The 20,326-nt window shown below is 43.5% G+C and overlaps 1 protein-coding gene across 4 annotated transcripts in view; it reads right to left on the minus strand.

Moving 5' to 3' along the window:
- Window positions 1-1,970: 1,970 nt before the first annotated feature.
- ANXA6 (annexin A6) overlaps window positions 1,971-20,326 on the minus strand; it is a 60,384-nt gene continuing 42,028 nt past the window's right edge. For 2 of the 4 annotated variants that reach the window (XM_036749144.1, XM_036749145.1), the window contains exons 16-26: window positions 17,696-17,790; window positions 17,042-17,155; window positions 16,594-16,684; window positions 16,234-16,313; window positions 11,960-12,013; window positions 6,340-6,357; window positions 5,643-5,739; window positions 5,081-5,176; window positions 3,689-3,747; window positions 2,638-2,760; window positions 1,971-2,318 (exon numbers count right to left, since the gene is read on the minus strand). In XM_036749144.1, coding sequence (XP_036605039.1) covers window positions 2,259-2,318; window positions 2,638-2,760; window positions 3,689-3,747; window positions 5,081-5,176; window positions 5,643-5,739; window positions 6,340-6,357; window positions 11,960-12,013; window positions 16,234-16,313; window positions 16,594-16,684; window positions 17,042-17,155; window positions 17,696-17,790 — 887 coding nt within the window. In that variant the 3' untranslated portion in view covers window positions 1,971-2,258. The remainder of the gene's footprint in view (window positions 2,319-2,637; window positions 2,761-3,688; window positions 3,748-5,080; window positions 5,177-5,642; window positions 5,740-6,339; window positions 6,358-11,959; window positions 12,014-16,233; window positions 16,314-16,593; window positions 16,685-17,041; window positions 17,156-17,695; window positions 17,791-20,326) is intronic. The other 2 variants (XM_036749147.1, XM_036749148.1) reach the window with 1 other exon arrangement.

Consider the following 20,326-nt stretch of genomic DNA (forward strand, 5'->3'; position numbering starts at 1 on the left):
ATATTTTTGTACAAAAAAAGCCAATGCAACAAGAATTAGGAGGGAAGCAGAAAATTGGGAGAAAATCTTTGCAACTAGTATCTCTGATAAAGGCCTCATCTCTAAAATATACAGGGAGCTGAGCCAAATATATAGGAATACAAGCCATTCCCCAATTGAGAAATGGTCAAAGGATATGAACAGGCAGTTTTCAGAGGAAGAAATTAAAGCTATCTACAGGCATATGGAAAAATGCTCTGGATCACTACTGATTAGAGAAATGCAAATCAAAACAACTCTTAGATACCACATTTCTCCTGTCAGATTGGCTAAAATAACAAAACAGGAAAATGATAAATGCTGGAAAGGATGTGGGGAAATTGGAACATTGTTGCATTGCTGGTGGAGTTGTGAGCTGATCCAGCCATTTTGGAGAGCAGTTTGGAACTATGCCCAAAGGGCTATAGAAATGTTCATACCCTTTGACCCAGCAATACCACTTCTAGGGTTGTATCCCAAAGAAATCACACAAGCGGGAAAAGGACCCATATGTACAAGAATATTTATAGCAGCTCTTTTTGTGGTAGCCAAGAATTGGAAATCAAAGGGATGCCCATCAATTGGGGAATGGCTGAACAAGCTGTGGTATATGAAGGTGATGGAATACTATTGTGCCATAAGAAATGGGGATGATGCAGACTTCATAACAACCTGGAAAAACCTACACGACATAATGCTGAGTGAGCGGAGCAGAGCCAGGAGAACATTGTGCACAGTCACAGATATATGGATTCCATGAGGACCAACCCTGACATACTGTGCTTTTCTCAGCAACCTAAGGGGCAAGGACAACTCCAGGGGACTCACGATGGAGAATGCTATCTTCATCAAGACAAAGAACTGCGAAGTTTGAATACAGATTGAGGCACACTACATGCTCGCCTTTTTTGCTTCTCTTTTGTTTTTGGGTTTTTTTTTTTGGTTCTGTTTCTTCTTTCTCATGATTCATTCCATTGGTCAAAATTCTTCTCCACGACTTGACTAGTGCATAAATTAATTCAATGCGAAGTTATACATGACAGTTATATGAGATTCCATGCCATCTTGGGGAGGGAGGGGGGAGGGAGGGGAGAAAAACTGGAACTCAAAACTATGTAGAACCATGTGTGGTAAACTAAAAATAAATAAAGAAATTTATAAAAAAAAAAAAAAGAATGTAAACCTCTTGAGAATAGGGATTGTATCATTCTTTGTATTCGCACCCTCCCCACCCTCAGCACAATGCCTGCCATGGAGTAAGACTTAATAAATGCTTGGGAACCAACTGAGCCATCACTATATAAGGTTAGAGTGTTGGTACTGGGGCAGTGAGAACATAGTGGATTAGAGCCAAGTCTTCCATCCACTTCGGGAGAAAAAGAGGAAGAAGAGGTAGCATCATAGATAGCAATTCTTTCTCGAGCCTGTTTAACTGGACCCAAACCTCCCAGGACACACTTCAGGGGCCCCATATGTCAGTCAGTCAACAAGCATTTTATTGAGTGCTTATGACATGCCAGGTAGTGTGCAAAAGTGCCTTCAACAAAACCCACAGAGGGGAGCACTTTAAGCAGCATCAGGTAGGGAGAGGCTATGGTGAGGAAGCCAAAAAAACAAGAAGATTAGATGGGAGGTAGAAACTGTGAGTGCTGGTGGAACTGTGAATGGAAGCTTGTCTTTTACCCAGATCTGACCTCACCTCCAATACTGTGAACAGTTCTGGGCTCCAGAGAGCAGAATTGAGAACAATCAGGGGAAGCAAATTTTGGCCCAATATATGAAAGGACTTTATGACAATTAAAACTGCCCCAAAGAGGAATGGGGTGCCTTTAAAAAGCAGTGAGTTCCTCAACTCTGAAGTCCTGAAGCAAAGGATGGTGTACAGAGAGTGTAGAAGGGATACCTGTTCAGTTCTGGGTTAGATGTCCTCCAGAGATAACGTGCAACTCAAATTTGATGATCGGTGTACATTTTATTTGTTTTAGAATACATAAGCAGGAGTAACTTCACTGGGTAAAACACCTATGTGGAGGTGTCACCCTTTCCTCCTATGGCATTCACAGAAGACAAGTCCCAAGAACCTTCCCTCCCCATCTCCACTACCCCTCCCCCCTCCCCACTTGTCTTGGCTGTGCTGGCTGTGTGAGGCTGGACAGCAAAGGAAGTTTCCCCCCAAAGCCACAGCAACCTCTACAATCAAAACGACAGCTTTGAATTGGGGACCAGCTCTCTCTTTCCAGCTAGTCCTCTCCTCCACAGAGGGCCAGCAAAGCCTTGAGGTAGTCTCCGGAGTTGTCACTCTAAGAGCAGAAAGAAAGGACATGCTTACAGTGAAAAGCCTTCCCAGGCTCCTCCCAGCGTGGCAACCATCCCCTTAAAAAAACCCTATCAGTTCCTGTAGTAGGAATTCTTCCATGCTCTGATAAGGATGCAGAGGATGCCTCCTCAAGAGTAAGAAGTATATACGTGGCCCTCTGCAAAAATGATGAGCTATGGAGGGGGAGGACAAACAGTCATTGGGACCCAACTCAAAACACCCTCCCTTCCCTTCAGGTCTAATGCTGGTCTAGCATTAGAGATACCTGATTATGGTAGGGCCTGGAGTTCCTTCCTCCTTACCTCAATGACATGGTGAAGTGATTTGTCATACTTCTCAATGAACTCTCGCCTAATGTTGAGCAGGTCAGTCTCGCTCCTGGAGACCATGATTCTTGTGAGAGTTTTCTCATCTGTGCCTGCTCCCTGATGGAGTAAATGTGGGTGGAGATTTACAGAGAGATGTGAGAGAGGGAAAAACACACACACACACACACACACACACACACACACCTCCAACATCAACTAAGCCCACAGAAGGAAATTATGTCTCAATCTCCCAGGCCTCCCCAAGATGGAACAGATTAATTGGCTTCTGTGAGCGTGTGGGACATGGAGCTGTTTGGAACTGGAACACCAGTTAATCCTCCTGGGGAAACACAGAGAACAGACTTGGACCCTTGTCTTCAAGGATCTTAGGATTTGGGACCTTAGGGATCATCTAGTACAACCTCTTCACTTTTAATAGGTGAGGACGCTCAGAGGGAAAGCCATTTGTCCAAGAAGCTTATGCACTTGGACCTTGGCCTAATTATTAAGGCACACCCAGAAGTGTCAGAATACTCTTAGGGTTAGTGAAATCAAATGTGGCTATGTGTGTGCAGACTATAAATATAGGATTAAAAATAGGTCAAACATCAGAAATAGAATGGGTGTGAGGAGGAGAGATGATAGCAGAGTAACACGTAGGCCTGCCCTAGGTATCGGCCCCGGCGAACACCAGGTAGACAGCACAACTTTACAAATATCAGAAATTGGCAGGGTTTCCATTAAGGCTATTTCCCCATGCTCTCTACCCCATCTCTAAAATCTCCCAAGGTATGTTCTCACGCTGGCCTTGGGAAAACATTTTGAGTTTGTGACCCTTCTGGAAGGAGGCTTGGTGTGTTTTTTCCTTTCCGAGTTTGTCCTCTTTCCTAGACAGGCAACTTTGCTGATACCTCCCCATGTTTTCAGCATCTTTATGAATAGGAGACTATTAATCTCAGAGTGTGGGAGAGCAGGGAATGAGAGAGGTCTGGGGTGCCTCTTGGCCCCTCACTCTAGATGGTCCCAGAAGAAGGAAAGGGTTTACCTTCATGGACTTATACAGCTTATCAGCAAAGAAGAGGGGCTTGTTCTTGACACTCTGGACTAAGGAGAACATAAAGGAAATGCAGTTAGAAACTAGTTTCTCTTATCTGCACACAAACCTGGGGCTGTTACCCAGTGCCAGCCCTAACAATGACTGTATGCCAGCAAAATTGGTCTTTGGCACTGACATCATCCCTTCCAGTGTTTCTCTCCACTTTTAAGCATCTGTCCTAGGTCTGCCCCTCCCATTCATAGGGACTTTGATCTCAGCTGACTGTCAACTAATCTTTTCTAAGCACTTAGCTGATAATTAAAGTGGCATGAGTCCAGGGACATCTGTTTTCTGTTGGGGGGCAGGAATACCATATATCCTTTAAGATGCAAAAGGATTAAATTCTAGTGGTAGAAATTTTGGCACTTATCAGAGTGCCAAAGCAAAGAAGATATTTTGATGGGGGTGGGGGGTGGGGAGGGCATTTCTGTTTTTCCTAAAAGCATGACACATAGGTGACCCCCTGCTTCACTTATAAGGACAGTTAGTCCCTGGTAAGAGATACCTGGGGGAGGGGCAATACAGTTGGCAAATATTTTACTGGTGCTTACAACGGCTCTGCTGGAAATAACTTCAAAATCTTCCCCCAAAGACTGCATGAAGGGAAGAATGGGCTGAATATCAGGAAGACAGAGAATAAAAGGAGCTCAGAAACCAGCCCTGGGCCCCACCCCAATTTACCATCTTCCCAGCTTTGGGATTACTGGTTCTGGCCCCAGGCCAGAATTGGGCAGCTCAATGTCCCATGCGATAATACATAGGAAAACAAAAGGCAAGTTGGATATAAATACAAATTCTTTGTATTACATCCCCAGCATCTAGCCCAGTGCCTGGCACATAGTAGGTGCTTATTAAATGCTTGTTGATCAATTAAATGATCTCACTTGCTATTTGTGTCAAAGAATGGAATGAAAAAAGGAAAGAGAGGGAGGCTAAGCACAGCAAGAGGAAGGGACAGTTGGAGTTTGCATCTGTACTCCAATAGCCCTTCAGCTCTCTTCATTCTGCCCTCCCCATTCACCAAAATATAACAGTGCCCACATGACCTAAGAACTAGCAGAAGAAGAGGAGAAAGGGAGTGCAGAGTGGAATTGGAATTTATAAATAACATTTCCTTCCTCTTTGCTTTTCTTGCTAATTCATTACAGAAAAGCGTAACTGACTATTTCCTCTTGAGGTTCCATAGACTAAGAATGGCAGTTTTCATTAATCTTCAGACCAAATGGGCAAACCTTCACGGGCTGGAGGAAATGGACTGAAATCTATGCTACTGTGAGTTCCCCCCTGGGCCACTGTACCAGTCCCCTCTCCCACAGTTCACTCTCACCCCCAGCTGCTCACCAATAGCCACCAATGCGTCCCGCACGTCCCCAGACATCTCTTTCTTAATGGTGTGTTCCACGTCATGATTAGTCATCTTGATGAACTCTTGGAAAACTGGAAGCCAGGAAAGCCCGGAAGAGGAAGTGAACCCCAAGGTCAGTAGAGAGGGGAACTTCCCCCTCTTTTCTTCCCTGGTTCCTCCCCTCCCAAAGTCCCTCAAATACCCACAATGCCTCCCCCCAGGACTGTGATTGAGAGTGCCATCAAGGGACATGAGTTCCTAAGTGTTCTGGCCTGAATGCAATACTATTTAGGTGAAAAAAATCACAACCCATGCATGTACCTCCTAAAATTCTTAGTACATAGTGTGAGCAGGGCGGCTTTCAGTGAAATCATTTCCTCCCTTGTCTTAGACACTAATACTCTATTAACATAGCCTTAGATCAGTAGGGGTTTTTTGGGCCACATCAAAATGTCACCAAGAGTGCAAAAATGTCTTCTTCCCTGCTCTATTCCCATGTGTGCTTCTGCCAAGCAGAGGATAAGGCAGACAATAGTGTGGAATAGATGGAGCGCTAACCTCTCCGGAGGTGCTGATAACTTCGAGAACATAAAATACTCATGAAACGTGTTTCCAGAGAAGGTTTGTCGCCACTGCTCGTTGTATCTGCTATCTCCTGCAAAGTTGGGGCAAGGGAAAATACAGGTAGGATTGGGGGCATGGGGGGAACAGGGGAAGAGATTGTTATTGTCATTATTCAACACTCAAATCTTCCTGTCCAAAGGCTTTGTCTCTATGGGGAGAATGGGTACGGCCTGTTTGGGAGGGATGGCTCATGACCTGCCCTTGGCAGCTCTCTGCCCTTTGGAATAACTAGGAAAACTTGGCATCAGATGCTTTTCATTCCCATTCAAGAAGGGGAGATTCCTGGGGAGAGTTGCTGAGTTGGCCCAGGCAGGAATACCAGAAGGGCAGCTGGCCTGGCTCCAACCATGAGTCCCAAGGACCAGCCTTCACAGTTGGCTTTTCTGCCCACTACTTCCCCCTCTCTTTATCCCCAGACAAATAGCCTTCAAGAGGTATTTTTGGGGGTGGGGGGCACAGGTGATGGGGAGAATGACTAATGAGAGATAGACTGAGAGAGAAGGAGAGAGAACACCCTAAGGAAGCCTGAAACCCCAAATGACAGTCCCCAATGGGCTCAGCACACACAAGCAGTCTAGTCAAAATTCATTCACATGGGGTATTAGAAATCATAATAAAATTCAAGACTCACCAAGATTTCTGCAATCACCTGAGAGCAGGGAGAAGGGAAAGAGGGGAAGGCAAAGTGAGAGTAAGGTCTCAGAAGACCCAATTTGGGATAGAGGGGTGGGGTCAAAAGTACAGGTACTGCTTTTGGGAAGAGGGTCTTGCAAAGACATTGTAAATACGTAAATGAAGAAAAGAGCCCATGTCCTCTGATCTTTTGGCTCAGACTCAGGATGTTAAAGCTAGAAGGGACCTTAGAGATCAACTTAAGATATAATGGAAAGCACTGGGAATCAATAAATGTGGCTTCTACTCCTGGCTCTACGACCAACTCCCTGGATCATTTTGGGCACATCACATTTCTTGATGAGCCCCAGTTTTCCCATCAATATAATGGAAATACCAAGGCAGACACGCTTTCTCATGAAAGGCAGTAGTGCGATTACTAACAGATGAGGAAGCTGAAAGATCACACAAATTACAAAAGCTAGAGCTGGGAATTGAATTTAAGTCTCCTGATTCCAAGTCCAATGCCTTTTTCAGGTTCATTCCAAGGGTAAAATGTGACAGCAGGTAAGAAAGTAACCTTGAATACAAAAGTTTCTCTGCTGATGCCAGATGTTACTGAGAGTAAGCTTACCAGGCAAAGTACAATAATTTGATTTATATTTTATAGTGTATGGCAACTATACTAATGAGACTAGCTGTAACCTTTTGTTATAGATGGTTGTTCTCCTAGACACCCCCCCCAGAATTTTCATCCCCATTTTGAGACATTCCAACTTGAAAGCATCTTGTCAGAAGAGGGGGGGATGATGGAGGGGAGGGCAGATGGGGGTGGAGGTAATCAAAACAAACACTTTGGAAAGGGGACAGGGTCAAGGGAGAAAATTCAATAAAGCGGGATGGGTTGGGAAGGAGCAAAATGTAGTTAGTCTTTCACAACATGAGTATTGTGGAAGGGTTATACATAATGATACATGTGTGGCCTAGGTTGAATTGCTCGACTTCTTAGGGAGGGTGGGTGGGAAGGGAAGAGGGGAGAGAATTTGGAACTCAAAGTTTTAAAATCAGATGTTCAAAAACAAAAAAAGTTTTTGCATGCAACTAAAAAATAAGATACACAGGCAATGGGGCGTAGAAATTTATCTTGCCCTACAAGAAAGGAAGGGAAAAGGGGATGAGAGGGGAGGGGGGTGATAGAGGGGAGGGCTGACTGGGGAACAGGGCAACCAGAATATAAGCCATCTTGGAGTGGGGGGGGAGGGTAGAAATGGGGAGAAAATTTGTAATTCAAACTGTTGTGAAAATCAATGCTGAAAACCAAATATGTTAAATAAATAAATAAATTTAAATTAAAAAAAAAAAGTTCTTTAAAGGAATTTCTGCATTCAGAAGTATTTTTTTCACCTTTAAAAGACCCAGGTTTCCAATCCCACCTCTGTCACTAACTCCCCGTTTGACTGTGGACAAAGTCACTTTCTCTGGGCCTCAGTCTCCTCCTCTGAAAAATGAGGGGGTGGGTTAGATGTTCTCTAAAGTCCTTCTCAGTCCTGACATTATTTCCTGAGCCTACCTAGGACCCAGGGATCTCCCTACAAAATTAGGTGGGTCCTGAGGTCCATATAAATCCCCATGCTCTCAAAACAGCTGTATGAGATGGCTAGGGAAGCCTACTGGATTAGGAGCAGACCTGGGTCAAGCATCCCTTGAATGATACCCCTGGTGTCTCTCTCTTTCTTCTCCTGTCTTTTTCTCGAAAAAGCAGCAGTGGGCTAGAAAGTTTATCAGTTGTGTTCCCTCTGCTGACAAAAGCAGGAACTGCTGTCTGTCTTTAGGGCAGGGAGGCACCCAATCGGAATAAAAGTGGGAAGATCCAGCCAGGATTCAAAGGCTTAGGAAGCCTGCAGTAGGAGTGGGGCAGGGGAAGTTGCCAGACAACACATAAAGCCAAGTCGCAGGGGTGAGACAATCACAACCTTGCTTTAAAAAAAAACAAAAACAGGCTGATTGCTGGAGCTTATTGTCAAATTTTCAGTGTGAACAATTATACTTTGAAAACTGGCAAGGTCTTAATTTATTGCTTTGTTGGCTGGAATAATGCAGATTAAACTTAATAGTGTGCTATACATCATCTTTTTTCCACCATAGAGTCACTTGTTAAACATTCAGCAGCATACCCTTGATCCATGGAACATATTTTAAAGCCTTGCAAAAATGCACAAACTTGACTTTACCAGGAAGCTAGGTGATACAGTGGACAGAGTGCTGGTGGCCCTGGAGTTAGGAAGACCTGAGTTCAAGTATGGTCTCAGATCAAATCCAGCCTCAGACACTCACTAGCTGCGTGACCCTGGGCAACCTCCATCCGCCTCTCTTTCCTCCCCTGTAAAATGCAGGTTATCATAACATCTACCTCCCAGGATGGCTGTGAGGCTCAAAAGTGATAATATTTTCAAAACATTTTGCAAACCTTAAAAGTACTATACAAATGAGCGTCTACCCTTTCTAGATGGGGCCAGCCCTGGGCACAATCGGGAAGGTGAGATGAGTTCTCTGTGATTCCTCCAACTGCCATTTCAGGTTGCCCAACTCTCCATATACAGAGGAAAAGGTAGATAACCACATCACACATTTTTTTGGTGTAATCGAAAAGAATCCTTGCCTGGGAGTCAGTACCTGGGCTCTAGTCCCCGTTGCACCCCTAACTCCCTATGACCTTGGGTAAATTATTTCCCCTCTTCAGACTCCAGTTTCACCAGTGGTAAAATGAGGGGCTTAGATTATTTGTTAAAGTCCTTTTCAGCTCTGACATTTCACTGACGTCTTTCCCTCTTTCCAGAAATATCTGATTTTTTTTCACTATTTCACAAAAACTGCTGGGAAAATTGGAAAACAGTGTGGCAGAAACTGGACGCAGACCCATATCTTACACCATACACCAAAATAAAGTCAAAATGGGCACATGATTTAGGAATAAAGGCTGAAACTATAAGCAATTTGGGAGAGCAAGGAATAGTTTACCTATCAGATTTATGGGAAAGGGAAGAATTCATGACCCAACAAGAGATAGAGAGCATTATAAAATGCAAAATGGTTAATTTTGATTATGATAAACAGAAAAGTTTTTGTATAAACAAAGCCAATGCAACAAAGATTAGGAGGGAAGCAGAGAATTGGGAGAAAATCTTTACAACCAATGTCTCTGATAGAGGCCTCATATCTAAAATATACAGGGAACTGAGCCAAATTTATAGGAATACAAGTCATTCCCCAATTGAGAAATGGTCAAAGGATATGAACAAGCAGTTTTCAGAGGAAGAAATTAAAGATATCTATAGACATATGAAAAAATTCTCGAAATCCCTACTGATTAGAGAAATGCAAATCAAAACAACTCTTAGGTACCACATCTCTCCTTGTCAGATTGGCTAACATGACAAAACAGGAAAATGATAAACGTTGCAGAGGATGTGGGAAAACTGGAACATTAATACATTGTTGGTGGAGTTGTGAACAGATCCAGCCATTTTGGAGAGCAATTTGGATATGCCCAAAGGGCTATAAAAATGTGCATACCTTTTGACCCAGCAATACCACTCTTAGGGCTATATCCCAAAGCGATCACACAAGTAGGAAAGGGACCCGTATATACAAAAATAGAAATGGGGAGCAGATGGACTTCGTAATAACCTGGAAAGACCTACATGATCTGATGCTGAGTGAGAGGAGCAGAACCAAGAGAACATTATACACAACCACAGACATATTGATTCTGTGATGACTAACTTTGATAGACCTGGCTCTTCTCAGCGATACAAGGCTCAAAGACAGCTCCAAAGGACTCATGATGGAAAAAGCTATGTACATCCAGAGAAAGAATTGTAGAGTCTGAATGAAGATTGAGTCAAACTATTTGCTCTCTTTTTTTTCCCTCTTTTTTTTTTGGTTTTGTTTCTTCTCTCTCATGATTCATTCCATTGGTCATAATTCTTCTTTGCAACTTGACTATGGTGTAAATAAGTTTAATGTGAAAGTTTATGTAGAATCTATATTGGACTGCATGCCATCTTGGGGGAGGGGGGGAGGGAAGGGAAGGGAAGAAAATTTGAAACTCAAGAACATGTAAAACTAAGTGTTGTAAACTAAAAACAAAAAATCTAATTTAAAAAAAGAAAATTTACAAAAGAAAAAAAAAAGAAATACCTGGATTTTTAAAAAGAGGAGGGTAATTATTAATCCAAGATAGAATCTAACAGTAGAAAATTAAGAGACAATGGTGGCTTAAAAAAAAATTCCTACCCTGGCTCTATTCAAAGAAACTCAGGGCCAAAAGAGAAAAATCAAAGCATGGCTAACTCCCGATTTGCTTACATTTGGTTTTTGCATATACTTTTCAGCACTTCTCCAAAGCAGAAGTGCTGAAAAGTATATGGAAAAACCACTTCTCCATTTGAAAAATCACCAAAGTTAGGCAAACAGGGAACAAGAGGATACATAAGGTCTCTGAGGCAGCAGAAGAAAAAGGAGATTATCCATCTCTCTGGCCTTCCGTCTTTACATATAGGATGTTAGTGCTGTAAGGCAGAAGTATAAAACATACCCAACATCCCCAAGTGTTGCCTGAACCAGATTAAATTGTAATGGGGGAAACATTTAACAAAATAAATAAAAATACACTAGAACACATATCACGTTTATATGTGGTTTTCTAAGTCAACAGGGATCCTTATGTACGGTTCAGGGGCCCCTTACGTAGGGTTTTTTGGTTTGAATTTGATGCCATTGCTTTAAGGGACTATAGAACAGAAAGAATTGGAGCAGGAGTTGGGCCTTTAGAAGATGGAATGCCAGAGCTGGAAGACACCTTAGAGCACACCATTAAGTCTGTTCTCTTCTTTCCTGCTACACCAAAAAATGATTTTATAGATAAAGAAAAAGAGGCCCAGAGAGGGGGAAGGAGATTTATTAAGGTCACGCAGCTAGTTTGTGTAGTAATTCTAATCTGGACGGGAACCCAGATCTGACTCCAGTTTTCTTTCCATTTTGTGTTTATAGATGAGGATATTGTTTACAAATGTTTATAACTCTGGAAATGTGACCAGATACATAGCTCCAATTCTCATTTCCAACCTGTTTCGTCAGGACAGCAATTATGATAGCGCAGGCATAAGCAAAAGCAGGCGGGCCTGGCTATCACCAGGATCTCTCATTGGTACAAAAGGTAGCAAAGGGAGTCCTTGAACAGTGGAAAGATGGTTCTAGCTTTGGGAAGGAAGCATCCTGGCCCCAGAGACAGCCAAACCAAGCAATGCTATCAAAGCGAAGCAGCCAGGAGACCCCAATGTGCCCCCAAGCCCACCTCTGTCTCAGGGATGGTATCCAACCTCCCTATCTGCCTAGCCTAGCCAAGGCTTCGGAGGGTCCAAACTCTGATCTACTCAGGACAGCATCTGGCTACCAGCCCGTACCACACCACAGGGGCTTCCAGATCTTCCCTTTCTTTCTCTCTTTGGAATGGACTTGTTTTCCTTGGAGGAAATGCCATTTCCCCAGGGCTAGGATGACCTCTTCCCAGGGACAGGACTTTCCATCGGACCAGCAGCCCCATACACTGTCCCAGAAGGGGTTTCACGAAATCTCACCTGGGCATCCTCTCGGGCTTGCTCTGAATTTTCAGGTCCCTCATCACGATTCCCCTGTAGTGGAAATAGGGAAGAATATTGATCAATTACCCGAAATGTACTAAGTAAACAGTGACCGGCCCTGTGTTAAACAAGAGGAAGGAGAGATACAAGAGGAAAAAAAGGTACGGTCTCTGCCTTCCACCCCTACCCCACCTCACAGTTTCATATGGGGCAGGTGATGAAATGGGACAAAATAATTCTTAATACAAGGCCCATCACTGATTCTATTGCCTCCAAGAAGCCATCTTTGATACCTTCAAGCAAACACTGATAAAGGCAGTTAGGAAGGGGAAATATCAAGTATGTGGCTACACTTGAACCTGAGTTTAACTGTTGCCTGAGTTGCTCAAAGTCACCCAGGTAGCAATTAGCACGTAACCACTCTGGACCTCCGTTTCCTTGTCTGTAAATGGAGAGGTTTGCTGAAGTATCACCTCACAACCATCAAGCTAGCAAAAATGTTAAAGGACAGGGAGTTTCATTGTTGGAGGGCCTAAGTAAGGACAGACAGGCATGCTAATTTACTGCTGGTGGAGCTGTACATTGATTTGGCTGTTCTGGAAAATAATTTGGAATTTTGCAAGAAAAACTAACTTGTAGGGCAGCCAGGTGGCATAGTGGACAGAGCACTGGCTTTGGAGTAAGGAGGATCTGAGTTCAAATCTGTCCTCAGACACTGACTAGGTGTATGACCCTGGGCAAGTCACTGTACCCCAACTGCCTCAAAAAAAAGAAAAGCTAACTTGTTCATACTTTGACTTAGAGACCTTATTACTGGGACTATAAAGCCAAGAAAGCAGAAGACAGCAAAAGACCCATCAATACAAAAAGATTCATAACAGTCAGTTTGGTCAAAATCATTTATTAAGCCTTACCTTTGTGCCTGGCAGTGTTTAAGTGCTCGGGATACCAAAAAAAAAAAAAAAGGCAAACACAGTCCTTGCCCTCAAGGTGTTCAGTCTATTGAGGAAGATAATATATGTAAATAACTAGGTCCATACATGATATATACAGAGTGGATGGGAAGGTTACCTTCGAGTGGAAGATGCTAATAGCTGGGAGGGAATTGAAAAAGCCTCCTATGAGATCTGAGCTGAGTCTAAGATGTGAAGTTGAAGAGCGAGGATATTCCAGGTACAGAGGGACAGTCAGTGAGTACAAAGGCACAAAAACAGTAGTTTCATGTTTGAAAGGAATGCCTTGTTTGAGGAACTCTTAATCTTAAGTAAGCTAGTGTGGCTGGATCACAGTAGGTGGAGGGCAGGGGAGCAGCTAGGTGGTGCAGTGAGTATAGCACCGGCCCTGGAGTCAGGAGGACCTGAGTTCAAATCTGGCCTCAGACACTTGACACATTTACTAGCTGTGTTACCCTAGGCAAGTCACTTAACCCCAATTGCCCTGCCAAAAACAAAAACCAAAAAAAAAAACAAAGTATGTGGAGGGGACTGAGGGAGAAGACAGGAAAGGTAGGAACAGGCCAGGTTGTGATGAGCTTTAAACGTCAAAGGACTTTCCATTTGATCCTGGAGGTGACAGAGAGTGATAGGAGCTTACTGAATGTTGTTCAATTCTGTCCAATTCTTGGTGACCCATTTGGGGTTTTCTTGTCAAAGATACTGTTATGTCCAGCATTCTTTTTTTTTATCCAAAGATACTGGAATGCTTTGCCATTTCCTTCTCCAGCTCATTTTACAGATAAAGAAACTGAGGCAAACAGGGTTGAGTGACTTGCCCAGGGTCACACGGCTAGTGTCTGGGGTGGGATTTGGACTCAGGAGGATGAGTATTCCTGACTCCAGGCCCAGTGCTCTATCTACTGTACCACCTAGCTGCCCCATGGAGCTGTAAGGACAGCAGTAAAGGGCAACAAAAAATTCAGGCCAAATATGATAGCCAAAAGCTTAACCTGGAAGAAGAGATGAGAAAAGATCTCCCCTCCCTTTTCTGCAGAGTTTGGGGACTATGAGTGTGCAGCATTGCAGATCCAGTACTGTCACACCTGACTGATGTTTTGCTGAATTGCTTTTCTTCCTCTTCCTTTTTTATTCTGCGTTAAAGTGATGTCTTGATGAGTACAAAGGGGGAGGGAGGAACATATGAGGAAACGAAAATGACCAGAAAACAAAAGATATCAGTTAAAAAGAAAACCAGCAGTCCAGTTAAGTGCCCTAATGCCAATGTTAAAGGACACACTCCTCCTCTCTGTTAATAACCGATAGATTCTATTCTCCGGAATGCATTTTGCAAAGGGGCTTATCAGGTATTTGTGGAGAGGTGCCTGTTTAGGCATTTTTTCAAAAAGAGAAATGCATAGCCATGTGAAAAAATGCTCTAAATCACAAATAACTAGAGAAATACAAATGAGATCAGCCCTGAGGTCCTCCTTCATACCCATCGGGTTGGCAAAGTTAAGAAAAGTGATAAATGTTGGTGGGATTGGAGGAAAACAGGCACGTCGAAGCACAGTTGGAGGAGCTGGGAATTTGTACAACTATTTTGGAGAATAATTTGGAACTATGCCCCCAAAGTTACTAACTTGTGCAAGTCCTTTGACCTTCCAATACTACTACTAGGCCCATATCTCCAAAAAGATCAAAGAAGAAAACAACCAATAGGAAAAAATCTTTATAGGTGTTCCTTTTGTAATGGCCAAGAAGCCTTTGCTCATGTACTGAGGAACAGTTGAGCAAATTGTGGTGTACAAACGTAATGGAATACTGTTGTGCTGTAAGAAACGATAAAGGGCATGGTTTCATAGAAGCTTGGGAAGACTTGTTTGAGCTGATCCAGAATGAAATGAGCCAAACCAAGAGAACATTTGTACAATATTGTTCTTTGGTCGTTCTTCTGTTATGTCCAACTCTTCATGACCCCACTTGGGTTTTTCTTGGCAGAGATGCTGGAGTGATTTTCCATTTCCTTCTCTAGTTCATTTGACAGATGAGGAAACTGAGGCAAACAGGGTTAAGTGACTTGCCCAGGGTCACACAGCTAGTAAGTGTGTGAGGCTGGATTTGAACCCACAAAGATGACTCTTTCTGACACCAGTCTCGGCATTTTATCCCGTGTCATCCAGCTGCCCAAATTATACAATAACAACATTGTAAAGGGAAGTACCTGTCTTATCAAAACAAAATGTACCGATAAGTTTTAGAAAAAAGAAAATAAGAAGGTTGGAATTTATCACCTCAAAGTACTCTAGAAATATGAGTGCCTATTGCCGTCGTCTCTATCATGTCCTTTCCAGCCACGATCTTAAGACAGTGGCTCTCTTCCTTCTCAGTGTATTTAGGCTAAGACAGTTACCTAAGCTATCTTAGAAGAGGCAGTGGGCTGCTGAGGAAGGAGCATCAGCCTGAACCTGGATCTTAGCTCTCCTACCAACTCACCGAGGGCGATCTTAGGCGAGTCAGGTTCCCATTCCAAGTTTCAGTTTCCCAGTCTATTAAGTGTGAGTAGTAATCTTCACCCAGCCAACCCTCCCATAGCTTCTGTGATGATCAGATGAGATAATGGACAGAAAATGGCTACATAAACTGTTAAGCATTGTATGAAGCCAAGGGCAGCTAGGCGGTGGATAGACTGGGCCTGAAGTCAGGAAGACCCGAGTTCAAATTTGATCTCTGATACTAGGTATGTGACCCTGGGCAAGTCACTTACACCCGTTTGACTCAGTTTCCTCATCTGTAAAACGAGCTGGAGAAGGAAATGGCAAACTACTCCGATACCTTTGCCAGGAAAACCCCAAATGGGGCCACAAAGAGTCAGACACAACTGAAACAACCTACCAATTAGCCTGGCTACAGTTTAGCACTTTGTATTCACTGAGAAAGGACTTTATAGTTGTTCTCCTGTGGGCATAGGGGAGGGAGTCTTCCACACTCCCTCTGTGTCCAGCTCCCATCAGCAGTGTACAGGCCATCTTGCCTGCCCTTGGCCGTCCTCTGTCTTCTTTTCAACAGAAATCAAACTCTGTCCTTGGGACCCTAGGTTCTGAGAGGTGAGTTTCTGCTTTATCTTACCTGGAAATAGGCTGCCACATCACTGTGTGCATATGCCTCCAGCTCCCCTTTTATGTCTTCTCTTCCCCATCAGAATGGACTATCTTGCTTGATTCTATGTTATTTCCAGCACTTAGCACAGGGCTTGGCACACAACAAGTGCTTAATAATGACTACCATTCATTAATTCATTCACACAGAGGAACGCCTGACCCCACCTACTGCTCTTACCGTGGCCAGGGAGACGAGGATCCTCTTAAGGTGGCCAGATGTGTCCGAGGTTAAGTCATCCTCCAGGGATCTGCGGTAGTCTGAGAAGAGAGGAAGGTGAAGGATGTGGGGCTGAGCAACCTCAGCACTGCTACAAGGAAACCAAAGGCGCTTCACTCAAGTTGGACTTAGAGAGAAGCCCAGGCTACCACTTGTAAAACCCGCAGGGAGAAAGTCAGCGTACACCTGGAGGCTTCCCAAGGCTCTCATGCCAGCTTTCTCTATTTCCATTGTTCCCATCCTCATCACCTCTGGCCCAGCCCAGAACTTGCCATGTCTCCTTGGTCCTGGCTCTCCTCCTTTACTTCCTTTTCCTCTTACCTTCTCGATAAGCTTCATTGATGGCCTGGATTTCGTGGTTGTTTCGAGTGGCCAGGATTTCAATCAGAGCCTGTTCATCAGTACCAGCTCCCTGGAAACCCACGGGGAAAGGCAAGGCTCAGCCATAGCTTTGTTATCGTTACCAGAAAGACCAACTCTCCACTTCAAAGCCCCGGCCCTCTTTTGTGTCACCATGCAGGCTAGGAATTCAGGTCAGGTCAGTCTTAATTTCACCCTTACTACATTTCTTTCCAGGCTCTGGCCTCCTTCTGTTTCTGTTCACCTATCTCCTCCTGAGCCTACTGGCATGAAACATCTGTTCATTGGTACAGAGTACCCAGGGCCAAAAGGTGGGGGGAAGGAATATGGTGAGGCAGGTCATCCTCCTATTGCCCTCCCTCTCATTCAGTGCTGTCCAAGCTTCCCCTCCCCTTCCCCAGCATGGCACCTCCATGGCCTTCTTCAGTTGCTTGGCATCATAGTGTGCAGGGGGCATCATGAGGCCCAAGATCAGCTTCGCCAGGCTGCCTGAGATCTCAGACTTCAAATCAGCCATCAGGTCCTTTTCAAAGACAAAGCAGAGAATGGATAAGGGGGGAAAAACAAAGAGGAAGAAAAGGTTTCTCCCTCTACCCAACAAGAGTAGAAGGTTATCCTCTCAGGGTCAGGGGAATTGGACTAAAGACAAGAGCCTAGGGTCAGGGCAGGAATGCTGATATTTTAAGATGGAACAGTTTAGGAGGTTAGAGTAAGACAAGTGATACTGAGAATAAGGCCACAAGTTTAATCATGAGCAGGTCAGCTACCTGGACTGTTCCCCTAATTAACCCTAGACACAAAATGGGTCCTGATTGACCACCCCAAACACATACCATTGGTCACAAGCGGGAAAAGGAGAGTATGAATGTCTTAGTACAGCTCATAACCAACCACTGTTGGAGGTAAGAGAACAAAAATGTCCCTTCTATAAACTACTAGACTGCAGGTGAGTAGTTATATTAATAAGGATGAGCCCAAAAAGGCCCAGAAAAAGAACGAAATTGGTCAAAGTTGTGAATGGGTGCCAGTCAGAAAAAGGCCCCAAGTGTGGAACCAGCCTCACCCGGCCAAAGTGGGACTTGAAGGTCTGTCGTATCTGTTGCCGTTGGTCATTGCTTCGGTGTGTGACGATATCAATGATGGTATCCTCATCCGTACCTGAAATGGCCAAAGAAGATTGAGAAGGACTCAGGAGGACAGGCTAGAGAAATACCCCACAGGTTCTCATCCTGAGCAAGCTCCTGGTAACATGGTACCCATCTCCACTGATCAGCAACTTCCCAAAGTCCTCCCTGATCTAGGTGGCATCTAACCATTGCTTAACTCTGAGGCTCCAACTACAATGTTTCCCTCTGAGCCAGAGGCTTCCTATTCCTCCCTTATTATATCACTAGGGATATTAGGGGACTGTAAAGTCAATATAAATGGATAGTTCTGACCCGGCAGCCAAAAAAAGCCAATGTCACTGTAGGGTGCATTAATAGGAGCACAACAACCAGAAGAGGTTGATGATTCCATTGCTGTCTGCCCCAGGAAGACCACAACTGCCTGCAATATGATGTACAGATCTGGGTACTATGCTTTAAAAGGTTGGAAGGTACATAGAGGAGGGTGGCAAAGATGGTTATGTCACATGAGGATCTACTGAAGGAACTGGAGGAGAATCCATTGAAGAAATTTATCTTTTTCCCAAAGGAGGCAAGACTTTTCAAGGGGTGAGAGGGAGGGTTGGGAAGAAAGGAGAGAACAAGATCTCTGTCTTTAAATATCTGAAAGGCTCTTAAGCGAAAGGGGCAGTAGATTTGTTTAATGTGGCCTAAAAGAGTAGAACTAGGATCAATGGGTTGAAGAGTAAAGTCCTTTAGAGCACTATAAAAAAATAGGGATAACAACTCTCCCTTAGAATTTATGATACAGGAAGAGAGGAAAATGGGGCATAGTCTGATATACATAGTAGATTTTAGGAAAGCGGGTGTCAGAGTGTTCAGAGAAAGGACCGGTAAGATCACCAGCAGAAAATACTACATGTGAGATTAGTCCAAGAGGGATGAGAAGATCTGAAGAATGAAATTCAGGAGACAATGTCAACCATTCCAATGAGAAGGAAAATGGGAGTCTGCACTCATGTGAAGTAACCAACTTCAGATTTTAAGAGCCATTTGTAGAAGATGGAAGCCAGGGCAGATAACAGACGATGAATATACATCTATCCCATACGTAAGTAAAATAGTGTTAGGAGAGCTAAAACTCGGAATGAGCTGAGATTGGGGACATATGTTAAGGATGAGAAAAAGGACTTTAACACTATGTTGGGGGAAAAGAAAATCAAAGCAGGGACAGGATCATTGATCGGGGTAGATGAAATCATGATAGAGTAGATAGAACTGTTTCATTCTTTGTTTCCTTTAAGGTAAATAATTATTAGACTGAAAAGGACAGAACAAAAATAAGTAATAAGGACCTAAAATCCAAAACATATGGAGACACAAAAACATTTGTCTGCTCCTAAAGAGTTTATTCAAGTCACCAGGTCTGGGTGAATTATATCCCAGGAATCTGAAAGAACTGTAATTCCTTATCCACTGTTATTGGGGTTTTTTTAAATCATCAGGAACAAAAAAGGTGTCATAGGATTGGAAATATTTTAATGGTTTTCCAATAAAAGAATATAGTAGAGCCACAGATTATAGGCTAATGAGTTTGCCTTTGACTTCTGGAAAATGTTAGAATCTATCATTAAAGGGATGGTTTGTGAACATTTAGACAAGGAAGCAGTGATTATAAAGCACTAACATGGCTTCATCAAGAATAGGTTATGCCAGAGTAACCTAATTTCCTTTCTTGGCACAGTTACTAGATTGGTAAATCATAGGACCACAGATTTTGAGAGCTGGAAGGAACCATTGAGTCTAAAGCTCTCATGTTACAGATGAGGAACTGAGGTCAAGAGAGGTTAGTGACTTACCCAAGGCCACACAGTTAATAAGTATCTGAGGTAATATTTGAATCCAGCGTTTTTGGACCTAAAGTCCAGCATTCTACACAAAATGTTATACCACATAGATAATTTATCCAGATGCCTAGCAGTAGATAGCCAGGTAGCTCAATGGAGAGTGTTGGACTTGAAGTCAGAGTTCAAATTCCACCCTAGACTCTTAATAGCTGGGAGACCCTGGGCAAGTGACTGAACCTCTCTCAGCCTCGGTTTCCTCATGTATAAAATGGGATTAATAAAAAAAAAGTTAACTACTTCACAGAGTTGTTGTGAGAATTAAATGAATCAATATATGTTTAGTGCTTTGCAAACCTTAAAGCATTAATATAAATGCCAGCATATGACAAAGGCTCTCATGCTGTCCTTATGAATGACTCTCTTATGCTGGACACTACTTCCTAGGTTTTTGTGCCACCGCTTTGTTGTAGTTCTGCTCCTACTTGCCTGACTTTTCTCTTCTTAGTCCCTCTTGTAAAATCATCATCTATGTCCAATCTACTACGCGTGGGTGTATTCCAGAGCTGTGTCCTGAGCCCTCATCTCTTTTCTCTCTCTTAGCAATCTCATCAGTTTTCATAGGTTCAACTACAATCTCTAATCAGATGACCCTCAAGTCCATATATTCATCCCTCTCCTGAGATCTGGTCCCATGATTCCAGCTGCCTGATGGACATCTCCACTAAGATGTGCTGTAGACAG

This window comes from Trichosurus vulpecula, chromosome 3 (assembly GCF_011100635.1).
Source record: "Trichosurus vulpecula isolate mTriVul1 chromosome 3, mTriVul1.pri, whole genome shotgun sequence".
Taxonomy (NCBI): domain Eukaryota; kingdom Metazoa; phylum Chordata; class Mammalia; order Diprotodontia; family Phalangeridae; genus Trichosurus; species Trichosurus vulpecula.